Below are 25,445 nucleotides of genomic sequence, written 5' to 3' on the forward strand. Positions count from 1 at the left end.
TCGCTTTTTCCACCCCTTCACCTCTAACTGTTCCTTCCCCACCACGATCCCAGTCCTCTCTCCACACTCCCAGTGTCCCGCAGCACCTCCAGCAGTATTTCCACCCCACACTACACTAATTTATAAATGTGCGTATTCAAATAAAAAAGAGAAAATTTTTTAACAATTAACAGTTTATTAAAAAAAAAGAAAATTCAATAAAAGTTAAAGTATTGGTTTACACTGGTTGTCTGTCTTTTATTTCTGCGGCGAACTATGGTATAAAAAAAGGTTAAGTACAGGGTATACAAAAGGTAAAAAGGTATACAAAACCAGGTACATAACTGTGGGTAAAAGGTAAATAAATTTTACCTTTTGGCCACAGTTGTGTTTTAGACAAAGTATTTCACCTTTTACCAATAGTTGTGTATCTTGTTGGGGATTTCCTAACAATGTACACAACTTTTGGTAAAAGGTGAAAGACTTTGCCGAAAACACAATCAGGTACACAACTGTGGTCAAGGTAAAAATAGTTAAACCACAACAAGATAGCCAACTTTGTTTGGAAAAGGTATATACTGTTGGTACAGAAGGTACACATCTTTGGTTAAGCGCAGAAATTTATCAAACTCTGTCATCCTGCCAGTCTATTCTGCCTTGAGGTGACAAAGTATTGTGCAAAATTGTCCCTCATTCGTGACACCGTCACAGAACTTCTATTGGTAATGTTCTGGTAATCTTGCAAGGTGGTTTCTTCAGTGGTGTCCTCAATGGAAATGGGTTCCTTGCACATAACAAAATTATGGAGTACCACGCAAGCTTTGATCACCTCGTCCACAGTTTCTGTCTTGAGGTTGATCGCAGTCAATAGGACACGCCATTTGGCTGTCAGAATACCAAAGGAGCATTCCACCATTCTTCTTGCTTTTGTTAGCCGGTAATTAAAAATGCGTTTTGTTCTTGTCAATCCTCTGCTACAGTAGGGTTTCAAAAGGTGTTCTGACAGCTGGAAAATCTTCATCCCCTACACAGACAAAAGGCATAGGTGGACCAGATGTTTGCGGCAGCGGTCTAGGGGGTGGAAACTGAAAGGAGTTTCCATAAAATCTACGCCCCATGGCAGACAGTTTGAAAACTTGAGAGTCATTGGAGCGGCCATAGGCCCCAATAGCAACAGCAATAAATGTGTATTCCGTGTCAGCGATGGCCATGAGGACAATGGAGAAATATTTCTTGTATTTGAAATATTCCGATCCCGATTCTGCTGGCTTTACAATGCGGATATGTTTCCCATCCACAGTGCCTAAGCAGTTCGGAAACTGACATATCTGTTGAAACTTTTCAGAAATTTCAATCCACCTCTCTGTTGTGGGCTCTGGTAAAAACTCTTCAACTAAGGAGTCCCACAGTGCACGGCGTGTGTACTTAACTATTCCAGATATGGTGGAAATCCCGAGTCTGTACTGGAAATGCAGTGACGAAAGGGATTCTCCAGTTGCAAGAAATCTGTGGGGAATTAAAAAACAATCAATTAGTTTAAAATAACAGCATTACATACCAAAACTCAGCTATAACACTTGGAGATACAAACTACCACCAACAAGATTGCAGTGAAAGTGTGCTCTGATGCGAGCATATCCAATAAATGTGGCTTACCTTAAAGTCACCATCAGACGCTCTGCGGGTGGAACGGAGAAGCGGCAATAGGAGTCCGATTTTCTTATGAGGTGTGCAATGCGCTCCACCAAGTAATCAAAATTCTCCATTTTCATCCGAACATATCCAAAAAATTTCTCCGAGTTTCGTCTAAGGTCCATGCAGAGTGTAGAATAGACCCCACGCGTCATTCTCTTGGCTGTGGTGGGGTGGATCCACAAACGGCGTCCCTGATGCGCTGCTGTCTTGCTCTCTCCTTCTCCAGAACAATCACCCTCAAACGGTTCGCCTCCGCTGTAAAATCCACCACATTCTTCAAAATATTTGCAATCACAACATCCATCTTCGCCAGTCACTTGCTCTTCTCTCCAACATGCAGTTTCTCCTCTGCAACCTGTCAAAGATGGGCTGTAGGAACACGGTATATATAGATTTCAGCAGCCAATCCAGTTTCGAAGCCCCCAAGGGGCATTTTTAAAAACCGGATCTGGCGGAAAACGGATGGAAACGGATGAGACGGATCCGGTTTTTGGTCTGACGACCAAGACGGATCCGGCAGAAAACCGGATCCGTCACATCCGGTTTTACATAACATTTGCCGGATCCGGCACTCCGGTGCAATGCCGGATCGCACCTGACGGCGAAAAACTGATGTGTGAAAGTAGCCTTAGGAGTGTTCTTAGATTCCTGTCATTTTTCCATCTAATGTGTAGCATTTTTTCACTGTCTATCTAAAAATGATTTGTGTTCGTCTGTTCCCTTACTTGGGGGGGTTTGTTTTATTCGTAGAAGTCTGGTTTCTGGGAAATAAAATGTTGTGTAATGTACAGTATAAACATGTAGTTCTGCTGTATTGGAGCATACGCTGAATCACACTTCTTTCCACCGTGGCAGTCTTAGGCTGGTTTTACACACAGCGTTTTTTTAGCGAGTTTTACCGCGGTTTTCACTATAAAATGGCTAAAAATAAGCTGCACAGTCTTTTCTATGCATTTTTCACTTTTTGTGCACATTGATGCGTTTTTTACCGCGAAAAAAAAAGGCATCGCGGTAAAAAACGCAGCATGCACATTAATTTTGCGGATTTTTCCGCGGTTTTGGCTTCTTCCATGCATTTAGAATCCGCTGCGGTAAAAAAACGCATAAAAAACGCATCAAAACCGTGCAAAAACCGCTGCCGAAAAATATGTGCGGTTTCTGGGAAGGGATTCAGGTTTTTGTGCAGAAATTTTCTGCAACGTGTGCACTTGGCCTTACATATGGTCTATACTATGTGCTGGCTCAGAGATACATGAAGGCAGTAGAACACATTTTTTGGTTAAGTGTGGCATGATACAACACTATCCTTGACCTTGCCACGCACCTCAGGCATGAACTAATCCCAGCTTTGGAAACACCCTCTGTTCTGCAAAGGATTGCAACACCTAATTCTATAGATGGTTGTATTACTTAGGCTTGGAGACAAGTTTCGCTGAATTGTGCGCCCTGGGGATATTTTTATATTAGTAGGAGAACCTACTCCAGCAGCGCTTTAATTTCATTACATGCAGCTTAGAGAAATGGATACTTATCTGTGCGTAACATTACAGCTGTGCGTGTGCACCAGGCTAGCATTTCATTCGGGTTTAACTTTTATATAGTCAGATTAATTATTGATCGAAATAAAATATAGTTTAAATAGTTTACTAATATTTAAAGGGATTGTCTACAGTTTCCAATAGCTTGCAGATTTGTGTTACTCTGTGTTCATGATCATTTCATGTTACATTTTCCAGTTGCTGCCACAGAAAGTCATCACTCTATAATCAAAACATCATTTTAGCATACAGTGATTGGATGACTCCGCAGTTTGTAAGAATGCAGTGTGTGTGTAGACTGGGCAATAAAAGGGGCCAACTGGCACCAATAGAAGCCAGTAGAAGGTAAACATGTATATCTCTGCAACGTGTCTTTTAAAAAGATATTTCCATCTTCATATATGGATGTTGTTCTAGGAACAAGCACTTTTTTTGCAATTTATTGCTTAAGATGTGCAGCCGTTCTTAAGATATTAACTTTTTTTAATAGCTATGCAGCTCGTTGCCTAAGCTGCTGCATAGATGGTAAGCACTGTATCAAAGCTGTGGAGGAATGGCAAGCTCCATCAATCTTGTCCAACTTCAAAATAGCTGGTGGCTCAGCACGGTGGCTTAGTGGATAGCACTTCAGCCTTGCAGCGCTGGAGTCCTGGGTTTGAATCCCACCAAGGACAACAGCTGCAAGGAGTTTGTATGTTCTCCCCGTGTTTGTGTGGGTTTCCTCTGAGTAATCTGGTTTCCTCCCACATTCCAAAGACATACTGATAGGGATTTTAGATTGTGAGACCGTGATGATAATGTGTGCAAACTGTACAGTGCTGAGGAATATGTTAGCGCTATATAAAAATAAAATATTAAAAAGATAGAAGGTGAGCTATCTAGCAGCGGTGGTCTTTCTCCACGGCACCGAGCTGTAAACAAGAGTAAAGAAAAATGTTAATATCTAAAGAACATCTGAAAATTTTAATAAGCTGTAAATTCCAAAGCTGCTTGTATTTACAAGCTCTATCCAATAACAGCAACTGATAAAGCTGGGAATAACCCTTTACTATCCAGTAATATCTTGCTATGCTTATCTGATTGTTATGCTCTTTTATACAAGTTTTTCACCTTTATCCCTTTCTCACAAATGGAAATATATTGTAAATTTGGCAAAACTTTTGAAAATGTCGTAATTTTCAAAGTTCAATTGCTATGTCCTTAACCAGAGTTATTTCACAAAAAATAGACGTGGTAAATATTAACTATTTTACATCAGCATCAGCACCGCTTTTTAATGGCTCTCAGGTTTAAGGGTATAGGGCACCCCAACGTCGGAATTTCTCCGGGGTCTCGGCTGACAGGGGTAGTTGAGACCCCAGAGAACATGATTCAGGTCTGTTTTTACCGACCCCGATGTTGCGATCACCGTTATTAAGGCTATGTGCCCACGTTAGCGTTTTTAAACGCTCAGGAAACTGATCCCCTTCCCAGAAAATGTGCGTTTTTGAAGCGTTTTTTTATGCGCGTTTTCGGGGAACATTGGAAAAGGCTAAAAACGCTCAGCAATGCGGAAATTAATTTAAGGGGATAAAAATTAAAAGTTTGAAAATTGTGAAATTTTAAAAATTTTCACCATATTTCTGTTTTTTTTTTCATAAATAAACGCAAGTCATATCATACAATATGTCACGAGAAAACATTCTCAGAGTCAGTGGGATCCGTTAAAGCGTTCCTGAGTTATAACCTTATAAAGTGACAGTGGTCAGAATTGTAAAAATTGGCCTGGTCATTAAGCTGCAAATTGCGTTTGTCACTAAGGGGTTAATTATTTACTTTTAACCCTTATAACTTGCTAACAAAAAATAACGTTCTCATTTTTCATAAAAACTTACAAAACCATTTTTTTTAAGGGACCACCTCACATTTGAAGTGACTTTGAGGGTCCTATATGACAGAAAATACCCAAAATTGACACCATTGTAAAAACTTCACCCCTCACAGTGCTCAAAACCACATTCAAGTTTATTAACGCTTCCAGTGCTTTAGAGCAATTAAAGCAATCGGGAAGAAAAAAAATGAAATTTGACTTTTTCCACCAAAATGGTTTTTTTTTTTTTTTTGCCCCAAATTTTTCAATTTTACAAGGGTAATCGGAGAAATTGGACATTACAATTTGTTGTACACTTTCACCTGAGTATGAGTACACCAATACCCCACATGTGGTGGAAAACTGCTGATTGGGTATACAGCAGGGCTCAGAAGGGAAGAAGCACCATATGACTTTTGGAGTGCAAAATTGGCTGAAATCGAGAGCCATGTTGTGTTTGGAGAGCCCCTGATGTGTCTAAACAGTGTAAAAAAACGAAGTGACCCCATTTCGGAAGCTGCAAGGAATTTATCTAGATGGTGTGGCGAGCACCTTAAACTCACAGGTGCTTCACAGAATTTGGTAATGTTGAGCCATGAAATGAAAAAACAAAAAAAAAATTCCCACAAAAAAATATTGCTTTAGCCCCAATTTTTTTCATTTTCACTAGGGTAAAAAGAGAAAATGAACAGTGCAATTTGTTGTGCCATTTCTCTTGAATGCGCTGATACCTCATATGTGGTGAAAAACTACTTTTGAGGCACAGCTCAGAAAGGAAGGAGCACCGTATTGTAGATTTTGCTTTTATGGTTTGTGGGTACCATTTCACATTGGCAGAACCCCTGAGGTGACAGATCAGCAGGACCCTTCCATAATTGACCTCATTTTATGAATTACAGCCCTTAATGAATCTAAGGGTGCAGTGATCGTGGTGATACCACGTGTGTGTCACAGAACCTTATGCCATTGGGTGGTGAAAATTACATTATTAAAAAAAAAAATGTTGTTTTAGCCCCAGATTATACATTTTCACATGGGGAAATCTGTAAAAGTGGCACCAGAAATTTTACACAATTTCTGCTGAACGGGACAATACCCCATATTTGGCTGTACAGTATTGCTTTGCCACACGACAAGACGACTCTAGATGAAGGAGCACTATTTGACTCGTGAAGCCCCAATTTTTCTAGTATAGTTTTAGAACTCTGTATACTCCAAAGTTCCAGAATCCCACCCTCATGTGACCTCATTTTGAAAAATACACTCCTCTGGGAATTTATCTACTGGTATAGTGACAATTTTGACTCCATTGGTGTTTTCCAGAAACTAACAGCAAAAGATGTTGCTGTGTGAAAATTGCAAACATGTTGTTGTAGTTCCCAGTACGATGTAGTGCCCAGCTCATGCTTCTGGAGCGCCGCACTCTGTAAATTAAGCTGCCTCTCATCCCTAAAAAAGTGCCATGTGAGTGCTAAATGTGGTTAAGGCACACTAAGGCTCAGAAAAGAGGGGGGAGCAATTTGGGTTTGAAAGTGCAGAATTCGCTGGATTTCTTGTTGGTGGGAGCCATTCTTTTCCAGAGTCTTTGTGTTACCAGTAACGTGAAAGCCCTCTATTTTCGCTTTAACATGTGACTATACTGAGTGGGGACTTACTTTTTTGTGGATTAAGTTGAGCTTTTATTGGGAACATTTTACATAACATTTAGGATCACATTTATTCGGTGCTGTGCACTGATTACTTACATCGGAGTTTCGATCTAAGTCTCCGAATGACGTGATTCGGATGAAACTCCTGACTGATCAAATCACTATAATGAGGCAGTATAGTGTGGTCTCCGTCTGGCCTTTGTTCAGTGGTCTCTTTCTTTTCAGAGATACACACATCTGTGGCCAATAGCACTTTTATGCATAGGCTATACGGCATCCACAGTGCCTCCATCTGCTTCCATTATTTGAAATCTTCTGCTGGGGGTTCTGTCTGAATCACATATTTCAGAGATTTACACAGAAACTCGTATTGGCGCTCACTGTAGAGCGCAGGATAAGTGTGAGCCGAGCCTTGCTGTGATCTTTGGGAGGCATAATGAACAAATCTAAAACATAATTACTTTTATTTATTGTAACACCATTTCTCTTGCATTATAAGTGATTAGACTGCTTTATTCTTCGGGTTTGTGCAATTACAGCTATACCAAATTGAAATATTTTTTTATGTTTGCATGCTTTTGCATTGCAGAGTATTAGATCGATGCATCACACACCGGCATTAGGTGTGTCAGCTTCATCTCTGAACAGTAACTTACAAGCCACCATACCTCAGTGACCCCTCACCCATCTTTTGGTCGGACTCAACTTTGGGACCATCAGCATTGCAGTCACATTATGCGGTCGGAGCAGAGCGGGAGTTTCCTCCCTCTGCTAACCGATCGATGTCACTATTGACAGTGGCATCAGAGCCAAGTATTTGATACTCCTTGTAAACACCTTAATTTTGACTGCAATTGATATGCTATATATCACTGCACCGTATTTTCAGCTCTCTGATTTTTTTTTTTGTTCAATGTTTTTAATATAATATTTAATAAATAAGATTTTTATTTTTGTTTAATATACGATGTAATATCCTGGGTTCAAAGCGCACCATGACTTCTTTACACCCTTTAAATAGGCAGATTGAGTGACTACTAGTTTATATCCACTTGTGATTCGATTTTCAGGACATTCTTTAGCTTAGCATGTCCCTAAGGTCAAATTATTTTGAATCTTTTCTATTTTTTTATTTATTTTATTCTTCTGTTGAACCACTTTTGTCATTGTAACGCTATTTTAGTGATCATTGTTGGTTTTTCTTACTTTAATAGAAGGATACCAAGAAATGTGTGTAGAATTCCGTTTTTTTGCTCATTTTGCATCCCAGAGAAGTTACCGTAATAAAAAAATTATCAACAGGGCACCAATGAAAACTTCAGCTTGTCACACACACACGCAAAAATATCATCTGTTGGAAAATTGTGAAACTTATACCGATAGTGATAAGGCCACCAAAACAAAAAAAAAACTTTTTTCAAGTAGTATAGTGTTTTGATTGTACAAAATTAATATAAATTTTGTATTATAATCCTCATTGTATCACAGTCAGACATTTTAACCTACAGAATAGTTATATTTTTTAGTGGAGCACAGAAAATTGTGTAAAATTTAGAACAAAAAAGTGACAAAATTGCTATTTTGTTTGTTTGTCATTATGAGTTTATAAAAGTTTAATAAGTTTTCGTATCTGCACCCCTAACTGATGTCACTATCACAACTCCTCTTTAAAAAAAACAGCCTTCATACGACTATCACAAAATTAAAATCTGAAAAGCCCAACAAAAAAGTGAAGAAAAAATTGCCAAGAAGTCCAGCACCTCTAGTCGGAATGTGACCCGAAGTTGTGTGACCTCCTGCTCTTGCCAGCAATGCTGGAAAATCCTGACCGCATACGCACACTGAAATGGTTTACTCACATTAACGTTTAAAAATAGTTCTGATTTTGCTCCTGAAAAGTTGGACAAGTGGAATGCATATGTTGCAATTTATGTCATGCGAGTGTGCATTTTTTTTTCTTCGCCTAGCATCCATGTGACATGCATGTGCAATGCGTTTTTAACGTCATCTTTTACATGCTGTAATCTCTATGTAATTTAAAACTAGTTTTCTAACTAATGTAGTAATGTTATATACAGATATATATAAAGAAAGAGAAAGCTGTCCGATATTTAAGCTGTTTGGAGCTTATCCAGCAGCTTTTTAAAAATTAATTTAAAAACAAAATGATGTGGGCACCCCCCTATTTTTAATACCAGCTAAGGGAAAGCAGAAAGCTGTCAGCCGGTCATTTTACTCTTAGAAGGGGCAAATAAACATGGCCATTCCCAGCCTGGGGTGGGGGGGACTCCACGTAATTCTTTTTTTTAAGGTTCCCCTTTTTTAATAACCAATAAAGGCTAAGCAGACAGCTATAGGCTGATATTAATAGGCTGGGAGGCTCCATGGTTTTTGGCCCCTTCCCAGAAGCAAGCTCACTGCTGTCTGCTTTCCCTTGTCTGGTTATTAAAAATAGGGGGGACTCGACATGATTTTTTTTTTCATTTACTTATTTCTTTATTAGCTAAATACACATACAGAAAACTACACCTGCAAAGTACTGATTATATATCCCACTGACCTATTTATATCTATTTTATCTATTCTATTTTGAAGGTTCGGGCTTTGAATTTACTGTACATGGCTGATAAAATGTTGGGTTTCCTTTTGAGATCCGTGTGCAAAAATTAAAATGTACACTCGTGGTCCGTGTGCTGTGGGATTTTTTTTGCTTTTCCCTCACAAGCATTGACTTGCATTGATGAGAGCAATCCAATTCTAGCAGACAATCGCAGCATGCTGCAATTTTTTTCTCAGTCCGATCCGAGCTAAGAAAAGAAATCGCAGATGAGCAGAGACTCATTTACTAACATAGATGTTTTCTCACGTTGTACTCCGGTGTATTATACGCCAGTGTGAGTGAGCCTTAAAGATTTATAAGTTGACAGTCACATAGTGACCCTTTAAGAGCTAACCCATTTTGGGCGTTTCATTTTTTTCCATGAGCCACAATATTTTACTTTTTTTGTCAATGTAGCTGCATGCTTGTATTTTGCAGGATGAGTTTTATTCATCAACTAGCTCATGGAAAATGTTTTAAATTGTTGGTTATGGTAGCTAAAGTAAAATTTTCAGTGTCACCGTGAAATTAACATTTTCAGAATGCTACAGTAAAATTTTTTTTCCACTTTAAATATTTCTTATTTTGGCATTTTACTAATTTGTCGTAAGATTGATGTGAACAACTTTTTTTTTTAATTTCAACATTTTTTTTTACATATTCAATAGTTATTATGTAGTATAAATAATTACAATTTTTTTTAACTATTTTTATCAAAAATAAACTTGCCCAATAGATGGTCGTTTTTTTGGGCTGCATTTTAAAAAAACTTTCCTTAGTATTATGACCCTTTAATATTCACCTGACACAGATAAGAGATGTAATAGGATAAATAGTAAATACAGAGCAGCCCTCACACAGTATTACTATGACCTGAAGGAGCTCACATCTCAGTAATGAAAACCGCCTCACAGGCAGACTTGTCTAGTTGGCCATAGCAACCAATCAGAGCTCAGCTTTCACATTACCTCAGCAGCTTCAGTGATGAAAGCTCCCTGTATAGTAAGCATTATCGACAATCTTACTATGAGGCATTTTTCGACTGACCATTATTGCTGCTCAGTAATGTTTGTCCGTGTGCGTAGGGTGCATCCATGTGAGTGTGTTTGCATGCGTGTGTGGTCCGTGCGTGTGTGTGGTGTGCATGTGGTATTTATGGGGGGGTGTTGTGGTATTTGTGGGGTGGTTGTGTTGTGTGTGTCTAGAGTGATCTGGTGTTTGTGTGGTGTGTTGTGGCATTTGTGTGGTGTTGTGCTTGTGGGTTTGTGTCTATGTGATGTTTGTATGGTGTTTGTGAAATGTTTGTGTGTTGTGTGTGGTGATGCGGCCCCTTTAGCAGTGACTCTGGCGCCATCGCTATAATCCGTCCCTGTCAGTCATAACTTTTGTTTTCCCCTCAGTACTTTTACTTTCACCTTCACATTTCTCCATTATATGTATAGGGCCTAACTTCTGGGGCCCCAATCTCATGACGGGGGAACGCTTGCGAGATTTAACGTGTGCAGTATTCTGCTCCTGTGGGTGGAGAGGGGGCATGCCAATTTCACTCAAATCGGGCGAGAACGGAATTTGTATAGAGCGGGCTACTACAGATTTCACATTTCCCCATTATATGTATAGGGCCTAACTTCGGGGGCCCCAATCTCATGACAGGGGGACGCTAGCAAGATGTAACGTGCACAGTATTCTGCTCCTGTGGGTGGAGAAAGGGCGTGCCAAATTTCACCCAAATCAGGTGAGAACTGTGGATTTGTTTAGAGTGTGCTACTACAGATTTTGAGTTTTTTATATATAATTTTTTTAATTTTTGTTTTTTTGGGTTGACACATTTTTCTGTCAATGCAGCTTTATGAGGATTGTGGAATGAATAAAATGGAACATTCTGGAAATATATTTATCTTTCTAAATACTGTTTTCATTACTTAGTGTAATTGACATGCTAACGTTATTCGGCAAAACAACACAATAAAGATGTATTGATATATTTTTTGTTTTGAATACATTTTGCACACAAAAAGAATTAAAACAATATTTTTGGGGGTTGCCATATTTTGAGTCCCATAAGTCTTTTTTTTTTCCATAGAGCTGTTTGAAGTCTGAGAACAAATATTTTGCAAAGCTAACTGGTGACATCAGTACGTACTTCACTTTTGACCGCTTTTTTTATGAAACAGGATGAACAAAAATCTGGAATTCTAGCTTTTTTTGTTTTCTAAAGTTTCATAGTATGAGTCAATATTATTATGGAGATACTCAATGTGTATCTTTACTTTTTACTACTTTAGCATAAGAAAATCACTTTTTTAAATTTTTCTTTGCATGATATTTCGGGTGAAAATTCAGGATGAACTTAAAATGCACTCTAACCTCTTCAGCTGAACTTATGTGAGCGTCTCTAAACTTTGGATGCACATGTCAAACTGTTCAGTGTTTCAGTACTTTTTGCACAAATTGCTGTTCTCCTACAAGGAGCTTAATGGCAAAATTCACAACAGGTGTTTGATCCATGAATCACCCAATAAATTTTGGGGTTCAATTAGAATTGTATATATGTCGTATTTATTTAAAAATGTTTTTACAAATGTTTATTAAAAAAATATAAACTATCAAATCACTCCCCTTTTTAATTTAAGAATTAATCCGATCAGTGAACATTGTAACAAGAAAATTATTAATGCCAGAATTGATTTTTTTTTGATTGACTATTGAATATTTCAATAAAGTGCAATAATAGGCTATCAAGATCGTATCTACCCCAGCATGGTATCTATAAAAACTTCTGCATGGCGCGCAAAAAATAAACTCATCCGACCCCAGATCCTGTAAAATGGAGACCCTTCCGGTTGTCGAAAAATGTCACCACTTTTTTTTTTTTTTAACCAAAGTTTGGATTTTTTTCACCACTTAAATAAAAAAGAACCTATACATGTTTGGTATCTTGAAACTTGTAAAGACCTGGAGAATCATTATGGCAGGTCAGTTTTAGCATTTAGTGAACATTGTAATAAAAAATCCAAAAAACAGTTGTGGAAATGCACTTTTTTTTTGTAATTTCACCGCACTTGGAATTTCACCCCCATTTTCCAGTACGTTATATGGTAAAATCAATGGTGTCGTTCAAAAGTACAACTCATCCCACAAAATCAAGCTGTCACACTGCCTTATTGACAGAAAAATTTAAAAAGTTATGGCACATAAAAGAAGGGGAGCGAAAAACAAACATGGGTGAAGGGGTTAAACAGTTTCTACATCATACTGTTCACATTTTGACATCATGAGACCAAGAGGACGCCTAACAATTGATCAGCAGTAGCTTTCCATTGCCAGGCTTCAAAGCAGGATGTTCTATTCATCAGTTCTACTGTATTCATCAGCCACTGTGGTCACCAAACGAGCCTTTGGTGGTGGGGGTGTTGCAGTCAATACAGAACTGCCCTATACTTTGTGAATGGTACAGTGACAAGCCCCTACTACTTGAATAGCATAATTAATCCAGTCATTGTGCCTCTACACTAACAACACAGTCATAATTTCATCTTCATGGATGAAAATGCTCCAGCTCATCAAGGTCACATCATTAGGGAATGGCTGCTGGAGAATGGGGTGTCTCAAATGAAGTGGCCTGCACTTTCTCCAGACCCAAATCCCAAAGAAAACCTATGAGACAGCTACGTCACTGTGTAGATGCTTGTATCTCTGTACCCAGAACCTCAATGACCTGTGGGCTGCCCTTCAAGAAGAGTGGGGTGCCATGCCTCAGCAGACAATAACTCCACTTGTAAACAGCTTGAGATGTCTTTGTCACGTGTAATTGATGCTCAAGGCCATGTGACAAGTTATTGAGACATTGACATTTTTTTGAGGAATACCCACCATTGTTGTAGGCTTTTGTTTCGATAAATTGTTTAAGATGAGGAAAGCGCCATTACTGCTTCTACTTAAATGCCCTACTTTCGTGATAAAATATCACTTTAGCATGAACTTTTTACGTTTTACATAAATTTAGCTTGAAAGCCAACTATCTCTAACTATTTTAGGCAGTGTATTTTAAGGTCCATTGTATTTTTCTGTAGGACAGAATAATCGAAAACTGCAATTCCGGCATTTGGTTGTTGTGTTTTTTTGTTTTGTGGATGAAATTAATTTTATTATTGAACAACTACAGTACAGCCTTTTAATGTTTACGGAAGTAAAAGTATTTTGTCTTTTTTTGGGAAATCTGTGTGTGCAGAATTATGATGTTTTGATTAACTTTATTGCGGCCAAAAAACTTAATTCTGGTATTTCGATTTTTTTTTTTTTTTCTCCAAAACATCATATCATATAGATCAGTGATGCATGAATTTGCATCTATATGCTAGCTGCATTTGAAAAATAGCGACTCATTGCAATATACTAAACACAAAAGAACCTGAGTCAGTGCTATATGTCAAATAAGATATAAATTTTATTCAAAAATAGATAATTGTCACTCACAATATAAAAACATGTTTCAGAGCAAACAAATTGTGGAGTAAGATATAACCATTATAGTTAGTGACGACAAAACGTAAAATAATAATGGGTGCCCGAAACAGACAGCAAAAGACGGTTGAGTAAAAACAACTAGTGCTGACAGGTTGCAAAGAATCAGTATCTCGAATAGTCAATTGCAGGACCTATCCAAGAATAGGAAGGAAATACTTACCGAAATGTATTTCTGGGATTGCGGTGTCAGACACAAACTGCTCATAATGACTGGTATAAACATCTTTACCTTATTATTCTAATGTGCTGTTTTTTTATGTGAATCACTTATGTATTATTCATGATATGTAGCCCGATGGGATTTTGGTATTTCTGAGTATGGTACTAGGAAGGCACTGGCCCTATTTGGATAGTTATCCAGGTTATTTGATTGGTAGCCATGCATCACCCCCATCTGGTGTTTATTTAATTTTGGATAGGTCCTCCAATTGACTATTCGCGATAGTGATTCTTTGCAACCTGTCAGCACTAGTTGTTTTTTGCCTTCTTTTGCCATCTGTTTCGGACACCCATGATTATTTTGGGTTTGGTCACTAACCATAAAGGTTATATCTTAATCCTCTATTTGTCTGCTCTGAAACATGTTTTTATATTGTGTGTGACAATTATCTATTTTTGAATAAAATTTATATCTTATTTGACATATAGCACTGACTCAGGTTTGTGTATCGTTACGAGTTTTCCCTGATTCATTTACTTTATATTTCGATTGATCGGACATTTCTGAACACAGTGATGCCAAATATGTGTAATTTAATTTTTTCTGTTATTTTCAATGGGGAAAAGGTGGGGAGGGAGTGATTTGAACTTATTTTTTTAAAACATTTTTTAAAACTTTGATCTCTTATGAATGCCAGCCATGGGACATCGTTCATAGGAGAGTCACAATGACAGGCACGTGGGTCTTCTGCAGATCCCCGACTGTCATGACACCGCATTGGCACGCCCAAAAGAGGTGCAGATGGGTGGGACTTGTGATTCCCTTCCACCCGTCGCACATTGCTGTCAGTGATTGATAGTGGTATTTAACTGGTTAACATCAGAGATCCACCTGTGACTGTTATAGGCACATGACAAGCTAATCTGATCAACTGTCATGTTCAGGGAAAGATGCAGGCAGGGCTCCAGAGCCCGCATTGAAGGCAGGAACACGACCTTGGACATACCCATAAGTCCAAGGTCGTGAAGGGGTTGAAAAAAACAACCATCAAACATCGTGTCAAAATGTACAAAATTACATTTCTGACATTTCAAAAAAAAATATCAGTGCCCTCCTTTTCAGTAGCAGTCATAAGCCGTCCATCCATGGAGTCTGTCAGTTTCTTAATCTGTTGACAAGAAACTTTTTGGGCAGCACCAACCATAGTCTCCCGGACAGTTCAGAGAGGTGACTGTTTTCTGTCACCGTAAATCTCCCGTTTAAGAAAGGCCAGAAGTTCTCAATAGGGTTTAGGTCTTGTGAGGAAGGGGCCGTGTCATTATTTTATCTTTAAAGCCTTTACTGACTGCCAAGCAGTAGAGACTTCAATACTACGTTGGAGCATCCTGGTAGATGGCCTCAGATTTTTTTTCAAGAATGTCTCGGTACATTTGTCCATTCAACCTTCCTTCAATTATATGAAGCTTTGCTGTGCCATATGCTGAAAAACTGCCCAAGACAATGTATGTTCCCACCTCCAAGCTTCACTGTTGGTATGTTTTTTTTGGGGGGGTGATAAGTAGTTCCTTTTCTCCTCCAAACATGGTGTGTATTACAGCATTCAAAGAGTTCAGTTTTGGACTCTCCTCACCAGACTATAATCTCCCAGTATTTCACAGGTTTGTCTAAATTTTGTTGAGCAAACTTTAAACCCGCTTGAACATGCTTTTTGAACAGCAATGAAGTCTAGCGTGGTGAGCGTGCATACAAGCCATGGAGGTTGAGTGCATTACTTATAGTTTTCGTTGAAACAAATGTACCTGCTGATTCCAGGTATGTAGCTCTCCACAGGTGTGCCTTGGCTCCTGGACAACTCTTCTGATAATTCATTTTATTTTTCTGTCTGAAAACTTGCTGGAAGCACCTGGTTGTGTCCAGTTTATGATTAATTGATATTCTTTCCACTTCTGGATATGCTGCTGCTGATAGAAGAATACAAAGATACCTGTATAAACATTGGTGAATACATAAAAACAGCATACTATCATAACAGTAAAGGCACTTTTGTTAACTTATTTATGAGGAGAAGCACAGTTTAATCACCCAAGCTGCTCATAATTCAAAACATTCGCAAGTATTCTCTAGACCATGTTAACGTCAGGGGAAAATGCAATGCAAGTCAATGGGAAAAAAAATGGATCCGCCCAAAAAAATGGTGGATCTGTTTTTTTTTTGCAAAACAACGGATTTTGACTGACGTAAAAAAACTGAAGTGTGAAACAGGCCTAATAGACACCCTAGGAATATCCTGCTCTATATCATCCCATGTCTCATCATTTAGAGCAGGGTTCCCCAACTCCAGTTCTCAAGGCCCACCAACAGGTCATGTTTTCAGGATTTCCCTTGTATTGTACAGGTGATGCAATTATCACCTGGGCAATACTAAGGAAATCCTGAAAACATGACCTGTTGGTGGGCCTTGAGGACTGGAGTTGGGGAACCCTGATTTAGAGAGCCGACATCTTTTTGCCATCTCTCTTTTAGGTCATTGAGGAGCTAGGTGTGACATTTTCCCCTTTCCAGTCTCTTAGATGTTGCAATTGCAAAGAAATTAAGCATAGAAAGGGATCTGGTATTGCTAATTCACCATTGGTTCTGGGCTTATGCAAAACTTGTAACTTAATCCTGGGAATTCTCTTCTTCCATATCAAGTCACGAAAAATACTGTCAATTTTATAGAGAATACGTCTAGTATGCCAGACTGGGCCATTAAGCAAAATATTGAGGGCTTGTGGCATAAAACCCAATATTATTAGGTCTGCTCTCCCCATTGCAGATAACGGGAGTTTACACCACGCATAGGGTTCCAAAATGACTTATTATGGAGATTGTCTCCTTTAATGAATTGGGCCAATCATTTAGAAATAATAACATATCGCCCACATACAAAGTGACTTTTTCAATTAAAGAACCATATTTAAACCCCCTCACTATTGTTGATATTCTCAGTTTCTGCCAAAGGCTAGATTGCTATTGAGAATAAGAGTGGAGAGAAGGCGCAACCCTGCCCCGTTCCCCTGTACAGAGAGAAGCGACCATACATTGACCCATTTGCTTTTACTTTAGCCCGTGGAGCAGAGTATTGAAACTTAACACATTCAATGAATCTCTCGCCAAAACCCATATTTGGCCTCACCGCCTATAAGTATTCCCACTCTATAATGACATATGCCTTAGCTGCGTCGAGTGACACTGCTGTCCTCGAAAGGTATTTGCAGATTTAAATATAGGTGGCTGATATTGATTGCTGTCGACTTATTCGGCATAAATCAAGTTTGATATAGATGGATGATGCACGTAATGACAGGCAGTTTGCAAGGACTTTAGCTATTATTTTAAAGTCTGTATTTAGTACCGAAATTGGATGATATGATTCTGTGTGCTCGGGTCTTTATCTTGCTTTGGGATGGTGGAAGTCCACTTATTCGGCATGAATCAAGCTAATTTAGTGATTATCGCAGAGGTAAGTAGGATACTGACTTTCAGCATTTTGTGCCTTCATCTAAATTGTTTTTTTTAATGCACTGGAGGCATTTTTTAATCCCACTCACCTCTTTAAGACCTCTTAAAAAGGCCTTCTTAGTATCCCAGACCATTGAAGCTGAAGCAAATCCCATATTACTCTTTAAGAATTCATCTAGCAACTGCGGAAGCTCGTTAGGTTTGGAGAAATGATCCGAAAGACTACAGGGCAAATATTCCACTGAGTGTAGCAGGCTAGCCATCACAAGTGCTAGATCTATATGGGAAAAGGAAACATACAGCTCTGGCAAAAATTAAGACACCACTGCACAGTTTTATAAAAATCAGCTTCTCTACATGTCTGACAGCCATTCCATTCCAATGTCAGTTGAATTCCAACCAGAGTACACCTCATTCTACTTTATGTGCTTCTGATTAGGTGATCACCTGAATCAAATCTTATTTAACGAAGGAAAGTATAAAAACCCTGCTGTACTGTTCACAATCCTCTTGCAATAGGACAAGCTTCATGGCAAAACAAGTGCTAGTACTAATATCTCAAAAATAGGAATGAAAATATAACTTTTAACCATGCCAAAGAAGTTGAAAAGAAAAGTCTTGAGTGAGGAAAAGAAGGGCTCAATTCTGGCTTTACTAGCAGAGGGATACATTGAGCGTCATGCTGCCTCCATCCTTAAAATTTCTAAGTTTGCAGTCCATTACAACAAGGTCAAGCAGCAGACATTGGGGACAGCGAAGCTACAGACTGGCAGAGGGAGAAAACGACTCTTCACTGACCGAGATGACCGTTATCTTATTCGAATGTCACTCAGCAACCCCAGGATGACATCAAGTGACCTACAAAAGGAATGGCAAATGGCAGCTGGGCTGAAGTGCATGGCAACAACAGTTCATAACAGGCTCCTAGAGGCAGGGCTCAAATCATGTTGAGCTAGACAAAAGCCTTTCATTAATGAGAAGCAAAGGAGAGCCTGGCTGAAGTTTGCCAAAGACTTTAAGGATTGGACCATAGAGGACTGGAGTAAGGTAACCTTGTCTGATGAGTCTAATTTTCAGCTTTGCCCAACACCTGGTCGTCTAATGGTTAGACAGAGACCTGAAGAGACGTACAAGCAACAGTGTCTTTTTCCCACTGTGAAATTTGGTGAAGGATCGATGATGATCTGGGGACGCTTCAGCAAGGCTGGTGTTGTGAACTCTCTTGATCTGACTTCTGAGTCAGGGCTCTCTCTGATGGTTACAGCGGGTAGTGGAGCTGGTCGTATTGACAGAAGTCTATCACCTGAAGACGACGATTGGAAGTCAGGGGTTACAGACTGTGAGGATTTAAGTGAGCAAGCTTCCTTCAGTTGCTGCTGGTGATTGTTTGTCTTCCTGTGCATTGTGAAGTCTTCTTTTTCCCCTCCTTGGTCTTGCATCATTCAGATAAGTTATTTGCTTGCTGGAAAAACGTGTTGGATTTTTTAGGATTTTTGCATGATTGCAGACAGTATCTTTTCTGTCCTGTCCTATCTAGACAGTTTGGGCCCCATCATTTGCTCACTCTATTTTATGCCTGCGTTTGTGCCTCATCTTGTCTCACTGACAATATATGTTTGGGGGCTATCTATTCCTTTGGGGTTCTACTCCGGATCAGTTTAGCTTTCCCCTTTCTTGCTTTAGGCTTAGTTAACTCTTTGGCTGCGCTGAGGTGTCTAGGGCATCGTAGGCACGTCCCATGGCTAATTCTAGTTTTGTTGTTAGGTTCAGGGGTTTGCAATCCGCTAAGTTGCCAACCTTTCTGGTTTCCTGGTTGCGTAGTTAATTCCTCGGTAATCCTCCACGGTGACCGACTCATAACAGGCTGGAATATGGCAGGTTAATCTTTGCGAAGGATGTATGAATCAAGCCACATACAAAGTTATCATGGAAAAACAGTTGATTTCTTCAGCTCGGGCAATGTTCCCCAACTCTGAGGACTGTTTTTTCCAGCAGGACAATGTGCCATGCCACACAGCTAGGTCAATCAACGTGTGGATGAAGGACCACCACATCAAATCCTTGTCATGGCAGCCCAATCTCCAGACCTGAACTCCATTGAAAACCTCTGGAATGTAATCAAGAGGAAGATGGATTGTCACAAGCCATCAAACAAAGAAGAACTGCTTAAATTTTTGTACCAGGAGTGGCCTAAGGTCACCCAAAATCAGTGTGAAAGACTGGTGGAAAGCATGCCAAGAGGCATGAAAGCTGTGATTAAAAATCATGGTGGTTCCACAAAATATTGATTTCTGAACTCTTTACAATACATTAGTATTGTTGTTTCTACATGATTATGAACTTGTTTTCTTAGCATTATTTGAGGTCTGCAAGCACTGCATTTTTTGTTCTTTTGACCATTTCTCATTTTCTGAAAATAAATACAAAATTTAGTGCTTGGAAATTCGAAGACATGTTATCAGTAGTTTATAAAAGAGCAATTTACATTTTACTCAAAATATACCTATAAAGAGAAAAATCAGGCAAACTGAAAAATTCGCAGTGGTCTCTTAATTTTTGCCAGAGCTGTATGTAGGTGAGAAGCACGAATATAACCTAATGCCTGCATTCCGGATTCTCCAAAGATCCAAAAGATAAAAAAAAATTCCAAAAATACAACATTACAATTAAATGCTATAAGAGGTGATCAAAACATCTTATCTACTCACAAATGGTATCAATAAAAATGTCAGCTCAACACGCAAAAAATAAACCCTCACCCAGCCCCAGATCTTGAAAAATAGATCTATGGGTCTTGGAAAATGGAGCCATTTATTTTTTTTTCACTAACTTGAGATTTGTTTTCACCACCTAAATAAAAATGAACTTATACATGTTTGGTATCTGCAAACTCTTAATTACCTAGGGAATAAAAATGGCGGGTCAGTTATAGAATTTAGTTAACGTGGTGTAAAAAAAAAAAAATTGTGGAATTGCACTTTTTTGTAATTTCACCGAACAATAGTGTAATTCAAAAATATAACTCGTCCCTCAAAAAACAAGCCCTCATATAACTATATTGGTTTGGAAAAAAAAGTTATAGCTCTGGGAAGAAGAGAAGCAAAAAACGAAAACTAACAAATGGAAAATGTCCCAGGGTTGAAGGGATTAATACATATTTCACCCACTGTATATAGTCTTTACCAAGGGAGTGTTGTAGGTAGCAGTAGGAGTACGCTAAGATGCTATAATTTAGGCTAGGGGGGCAGAGAGAGTTTTCACTTTTAAAAAGGATTATACATGGATTTTTTTTTTTTTTTTTTTACACCAGCCTCATCTGGTCTAGTCCTGGATAACCCCTTGAATAATGTGCACAGTTGTATTGCCGTACTGGTGATCTGGTCCACTTTATGCATACACCTCACATGAAGGTATTTGACCTGCGTTGCAGATTTTCATACAAGATTCTACGTTTCGAGGCTAAGATAGCAATGATTATGAAGTGATTTTGTAAGGTTAGTGTAAATTTATTTTAAGCACTCTCATGTTATGGGGTCCTATTCCAATATTGAGTGCAGATACTAAGTGTGAACACATCTCTAGACTTTTGTATTAAGCATAATTTTTTTTCTAGAAAGTTTACACTACAGCAAGATTCCTGATTTGTTTTATTACATTCGATTACAGTAAGATAATATAGTATTTTGCAATACTAGTGATGGTCAAGGACAGTGTGAACAATGAATGTCATAGAACACAGCTGCAGTTGTTTTGGATGCACTATACTTACCACCGCCGAACTAAGGACAGGCTTGAACGCACATTGAAACTTTTCATCTGGTGTGCATTGGGGGTTATTTTTTTAATGGTATATTAAAGAAAACTGTTACTCATGTCTATATGTAAAGGTACATCACAACACAGGTATCCCTTTAATCTTCACACAGAGCATAAGAATTTCCTCTAATGATGCTGTAATTCTTTAAAACAATATTAAAATGCTGTTTACCGATTGAATGTAATGATTTCCGGGATTCAGCCTTGCCCATGGCACTTACATTACAGTACATACATTGCATAGGTATCTGAAATTACAAGCTGCTTTCAATCTTTCCCGGATTCAAGTTTGGACAAAGACCGTTCCTATTCGGCTGGATGTAAGAATGCAGATTTCCTCTTATTTCTTGGCAAAGACACAAGCTTTGACATTTTCAGAAGTACCTGTTTAACTTTCCTAGTGACTAACGGCACTTGCTGAAACTTCATTAAAAAAAAAAAAATGGGAGTGTTTCGCAAAAATGTTAATATTCCTCTTATGACTGCGGTAAAGAACACAGAATCCTTCTGATCGGCAGAATGTAAGCCATAGTTCACATGTATGTGTTTGTGTGCAGTTTTTTCTGAAACAATGAAACAAGTGGTTTTTTTTTTATTTTGTTGCAAGTTACCACCAGGGGTTACCATTTAAGTATGGGGTGTGCTTTAGGTGAATGGAGATGCAGTTTGGAACGCCAGCTTTTCTTAGTCCAAAATATAATTTTTGCTCTTTTTTTTTTTTTTTGCAGTGGAGACTCTTCTGCTATCATAAATAGCATTAGAAATATGGTTATAGTTATGATTCTATTTATCAGAGGATAGTCTATTAATAGTGTAAATGTTCTTAGATTTGTCCCCTAAAATGAAACGCTATCTGTAAATATTCAGTGTCACATGTTTCACTTTTATTTCTGCATTTTCTTGCAGATGGCCTTATTAAAGAGTATGAGTAGTGAAGACAGATCACATCTGGAAGAAGGCATCAGGCTTTTACGAAGGTCGAGGCGGAACAAAGGCAGCGAAGGCTCTGAGAGTAAGTGTTGCTTTTACTCCAGGGCTTCATATCTTTAAAGGATAAAAGGGAAAGGGATAGGAGTAATATAAGGGTACTTCAGGCTTCAGGTAAGATTGTGTCATTATCCATTTCGTCTAATACTTTGCAGGATATTAGTCGGTTGCTCAGGGTGGGATTTTGTTTATTTTAACATTAGAACTATCTTCCTTGGAGGATCTGTCTCAGATCCAGGCAAAAATATTGGACAAACTAGATCTGTATCTGAACTATTTTGTCTGGGACAATGCCGACACCACATTCAAAACCGCACAGACCCCATTATAGCTATAGGTTTTCATAGAATAAACAAAAAGAAGTTGCACTCTGTCGTGCTAAAGCATGTTAATATGAATAGCCATACTGCTCTGGGTAAAAGGAAAAAAATAGGAAAAAAACTGAGACACTTAGCACATAATTTGGCCAATTCATGCATGCCCAGCAGCCAACAACAAGGCGGTCTCAAAACTGCTGGGAACCTATGTGTCTAGTGTGAATACCTCTCTTAGGCTGATGTCTGAATTTCTGGGTAGATGTGAATACCTCTCTTTAAAGCCTGAATGTATAGGTTGGTAGGATCCTTCAGCCTAAGAGAGGTATTCACACTAGACACGTAGGTCCCTAGCAGTTTTGAGAGCGTTCTGTCGTTGGCTCCTGGGCATGCATGAATTGGCCAAATTATGTGCTAATCGTCTCAGTTTTTTCCTGTTATTCAGAGCAGTAATGCTAGTTATATTTCATGTTGACAGAGTGCAACTTCTTTTGTTGTATATGGTGGTGGCTACTCCTAGTATGCACCTGTTCACACTAGCTTGGAAGTGCCAGTCAGTCTTTAGTTATTCATAGGTTTTCATAGGGTACAACTGGTGTCTGTCATATTATGGATCCAGCATTTTTTAATTTGGTTGTTTCGACTCTATAATGGAACAGAAATCAGGAATTTTGCTATACTAATGTGAACACAGTTGCCATAATTCTGCTTGGATAAAAATTCCTTTCATCTTGGGTAAAAAAAAATATTTTTTTCTATTGCTATTTCCTTCAGTCCTATAGGCAGCAAATGATGCGCTGGTCACATAAAATTATTATTATTATTATTATTATTATTATTATTATTATTATATTTCTATAGTGACGACATATTCTACAGCACTTTATATTTTAGAGGGGACTTGTACAGACAATAGACATTACAGCATAACAATAAACACAGATCAAAGTAGATACCAAGGGGAATGAGGGCCCTGGTCGCAAGCTTACAATTTATGAGGACAAGGGAGACACGGAAGGTGGTTGGTAACAATTGCTTTCGTTGTTCGGACCAGCCAAAGTGTAAGAATTGGGTATTCATTTAATGCTGTTTGAACCAGTTATCGGCCTAAGTATGCAACAGTACAGACACAGAGGGCTATTAAATGCATAAAGCATGTGAGAACATGATGCAAGGAACCTGGTTATGGTAAAAGATTTTGAATGGGCAACACAGGGATAGTTAGGTTAATGCGATGAGACGGAAGGCCAGTCTGAACAGATGTGTTTTAGGGCACGCTTAAAACTGTGCGGATTGGGGATTAATCGTATTAACCTGGGTATTGTATTCCAAAGAATTGGCACAGCACGTGAAAAGTCTTGGAGACGGGAGTGGGAGGTTCTGATTATTGAGCATGTTAACCTCAGGTCATTGGCAGAATGGAGGGAACGGGTAGGGTGGTAGGCTGAGACTAGGGAGGAGATGTAGGGTAGTGCTGAGCCATGTAGTGCTTTGTGGGTGAGGGTAATAAGTTTGTACTGGATTCTGGAGAAGATGGGTCACCAGTGTAATGACTGGCACAAGGTAGAGGCATTGGTGTGTAACGATTGGTGAGGAATTTGATCCTAGCTCCAGCATTCAAGACAGATTGGAGAGGGGAGAGTTTGCTAAGAGGGAGACCAATTATTAGAGAGTTACAATAGTCCAGACTAGAATGAATAAGAGACACAGTAACAGTTTTTGCAGAGTCGAAAGTAAGAAAAGGTCGAATTCTAAAAATGTTTTTGAGGTGCAGATAACAAGAGTGAGCCAGTGATCTGATGTGGGGGGTGAATGAAAGCTCAGAATCAAGCATGACCCCAAGACAGCAGGCATGTTGCTGGGGAGTAATGGTGGAACCACACACGGAAATGGTAATGTTGGGCATAGGTAGGTTGGTAGAGGGAGGAAACACAAGGAGTTCAGTTTTTGACAGGTTCAGTTTCAAATAAAGGGAGGACATGATGTTAGAAACAGCGGTAAGACAATCACCTCGTATGCGTACCACATATGGACAGATGGACGGAGTAGTGGATGATTGTTGGATGGCCACCTTGTCCCAGCGAGGCTGAGCAAAGTAGGTGGCAGAGTCATGTTTTGTGGCCGGAATGATGAGGTGAGGGCTGCTAGGCCCCTTTAGGGTTCCTAAAGGTGTGAAAATGACCTTGGCACAGTATATTGAGTTTGACTTACTGCTTTTTTTCCATGGTACAAAAAGAAGACTCCGTGCAAGCCATAGCAAAATGATTACCTCTGAGTATTGGCTGCTATGGGCATAAAAGGAGAGAAACTGATGGTGTAGCCACCAACCTCCCCTGACCTCAACCCTATTTGAGAACCTTTGGAGTATCCTCAAGCAAAAGGATGTATGGGTTTGGGAGGCAGCTCACATCAATACAGCAGTACTGGGAGGCTATTCTGACATCCTGCAAAGAGATTCAAGCAGAAACTATCCAAAAGTTCACAAGTTCAATGAATGCCAGAATTGTGAAGGAGATGTCAAAGAAAGGGTCCTGTGTTAAAAATTTAATTTGGCCCGTTAAAATGGTTTTGATTGAAAAAGCTTTTGATTTCAGTAAATGTGACCTCTTAATGCTGCATATTCAACAAATGACCATTTTCAGTTCTTTCCAACCTATAAAATGTTGGAAACTCTGTTGTGCATAATGATTTGGAACAGTGAATTGTGAGTTTTTTTAGTTTTGAAAAAAGCTGCCATTATCATTGGGAAGTTTGTCCAATAATATTTGATTTATACTCCAACAGTTGATGATTTTGAAAGTTACAATGACCCATTAGCTTTGACCATTTAG

General features: G+C 38.9%; 1 protein-coding gene across 4 annotated transcripts in view; it reads left to right on the forward strand.

Moving 5' to 3' along the window:
- EDA (ectodysplasin A) overlaps nt 1-25,445 on the forward strand; it is a 219,518-nt gene that overhangs the window by 98,982 nt on the left and 95,091 nt on the right. For all 4 annotated transcript variants that reach the window (XM_073556112.1, XM_073556109.1, XM_073556110.1 and 1 more), the window contains exon 2: nt 22,220-22,325. In XM_073556112.1, the coding sequence (XP_073412213.1) occupies nt 22,220-22,325 (106 nt within the window). The remainder of the gene's footprint in view (nt 1-22,219; nt 22,326-25,445) is intronic.

Source organism: Dendrobates tinctorius, unplaced genomic scaffold (genome assembly GCF_039654945.1).
Source record: "Dendrobates tinctorius isolate UK_male_01 unplaced genomic scaffold, ASM3965494v1 ptg000231l, whole genome shotgun sequence".
In the NCBI taxonomy this organism is placed as follows: Eukaryota; Metazoa; Chordata; class Amphibia; order Anura; family Dendrobatidae; genus Dendrobates; species Dendrobates tinctorius.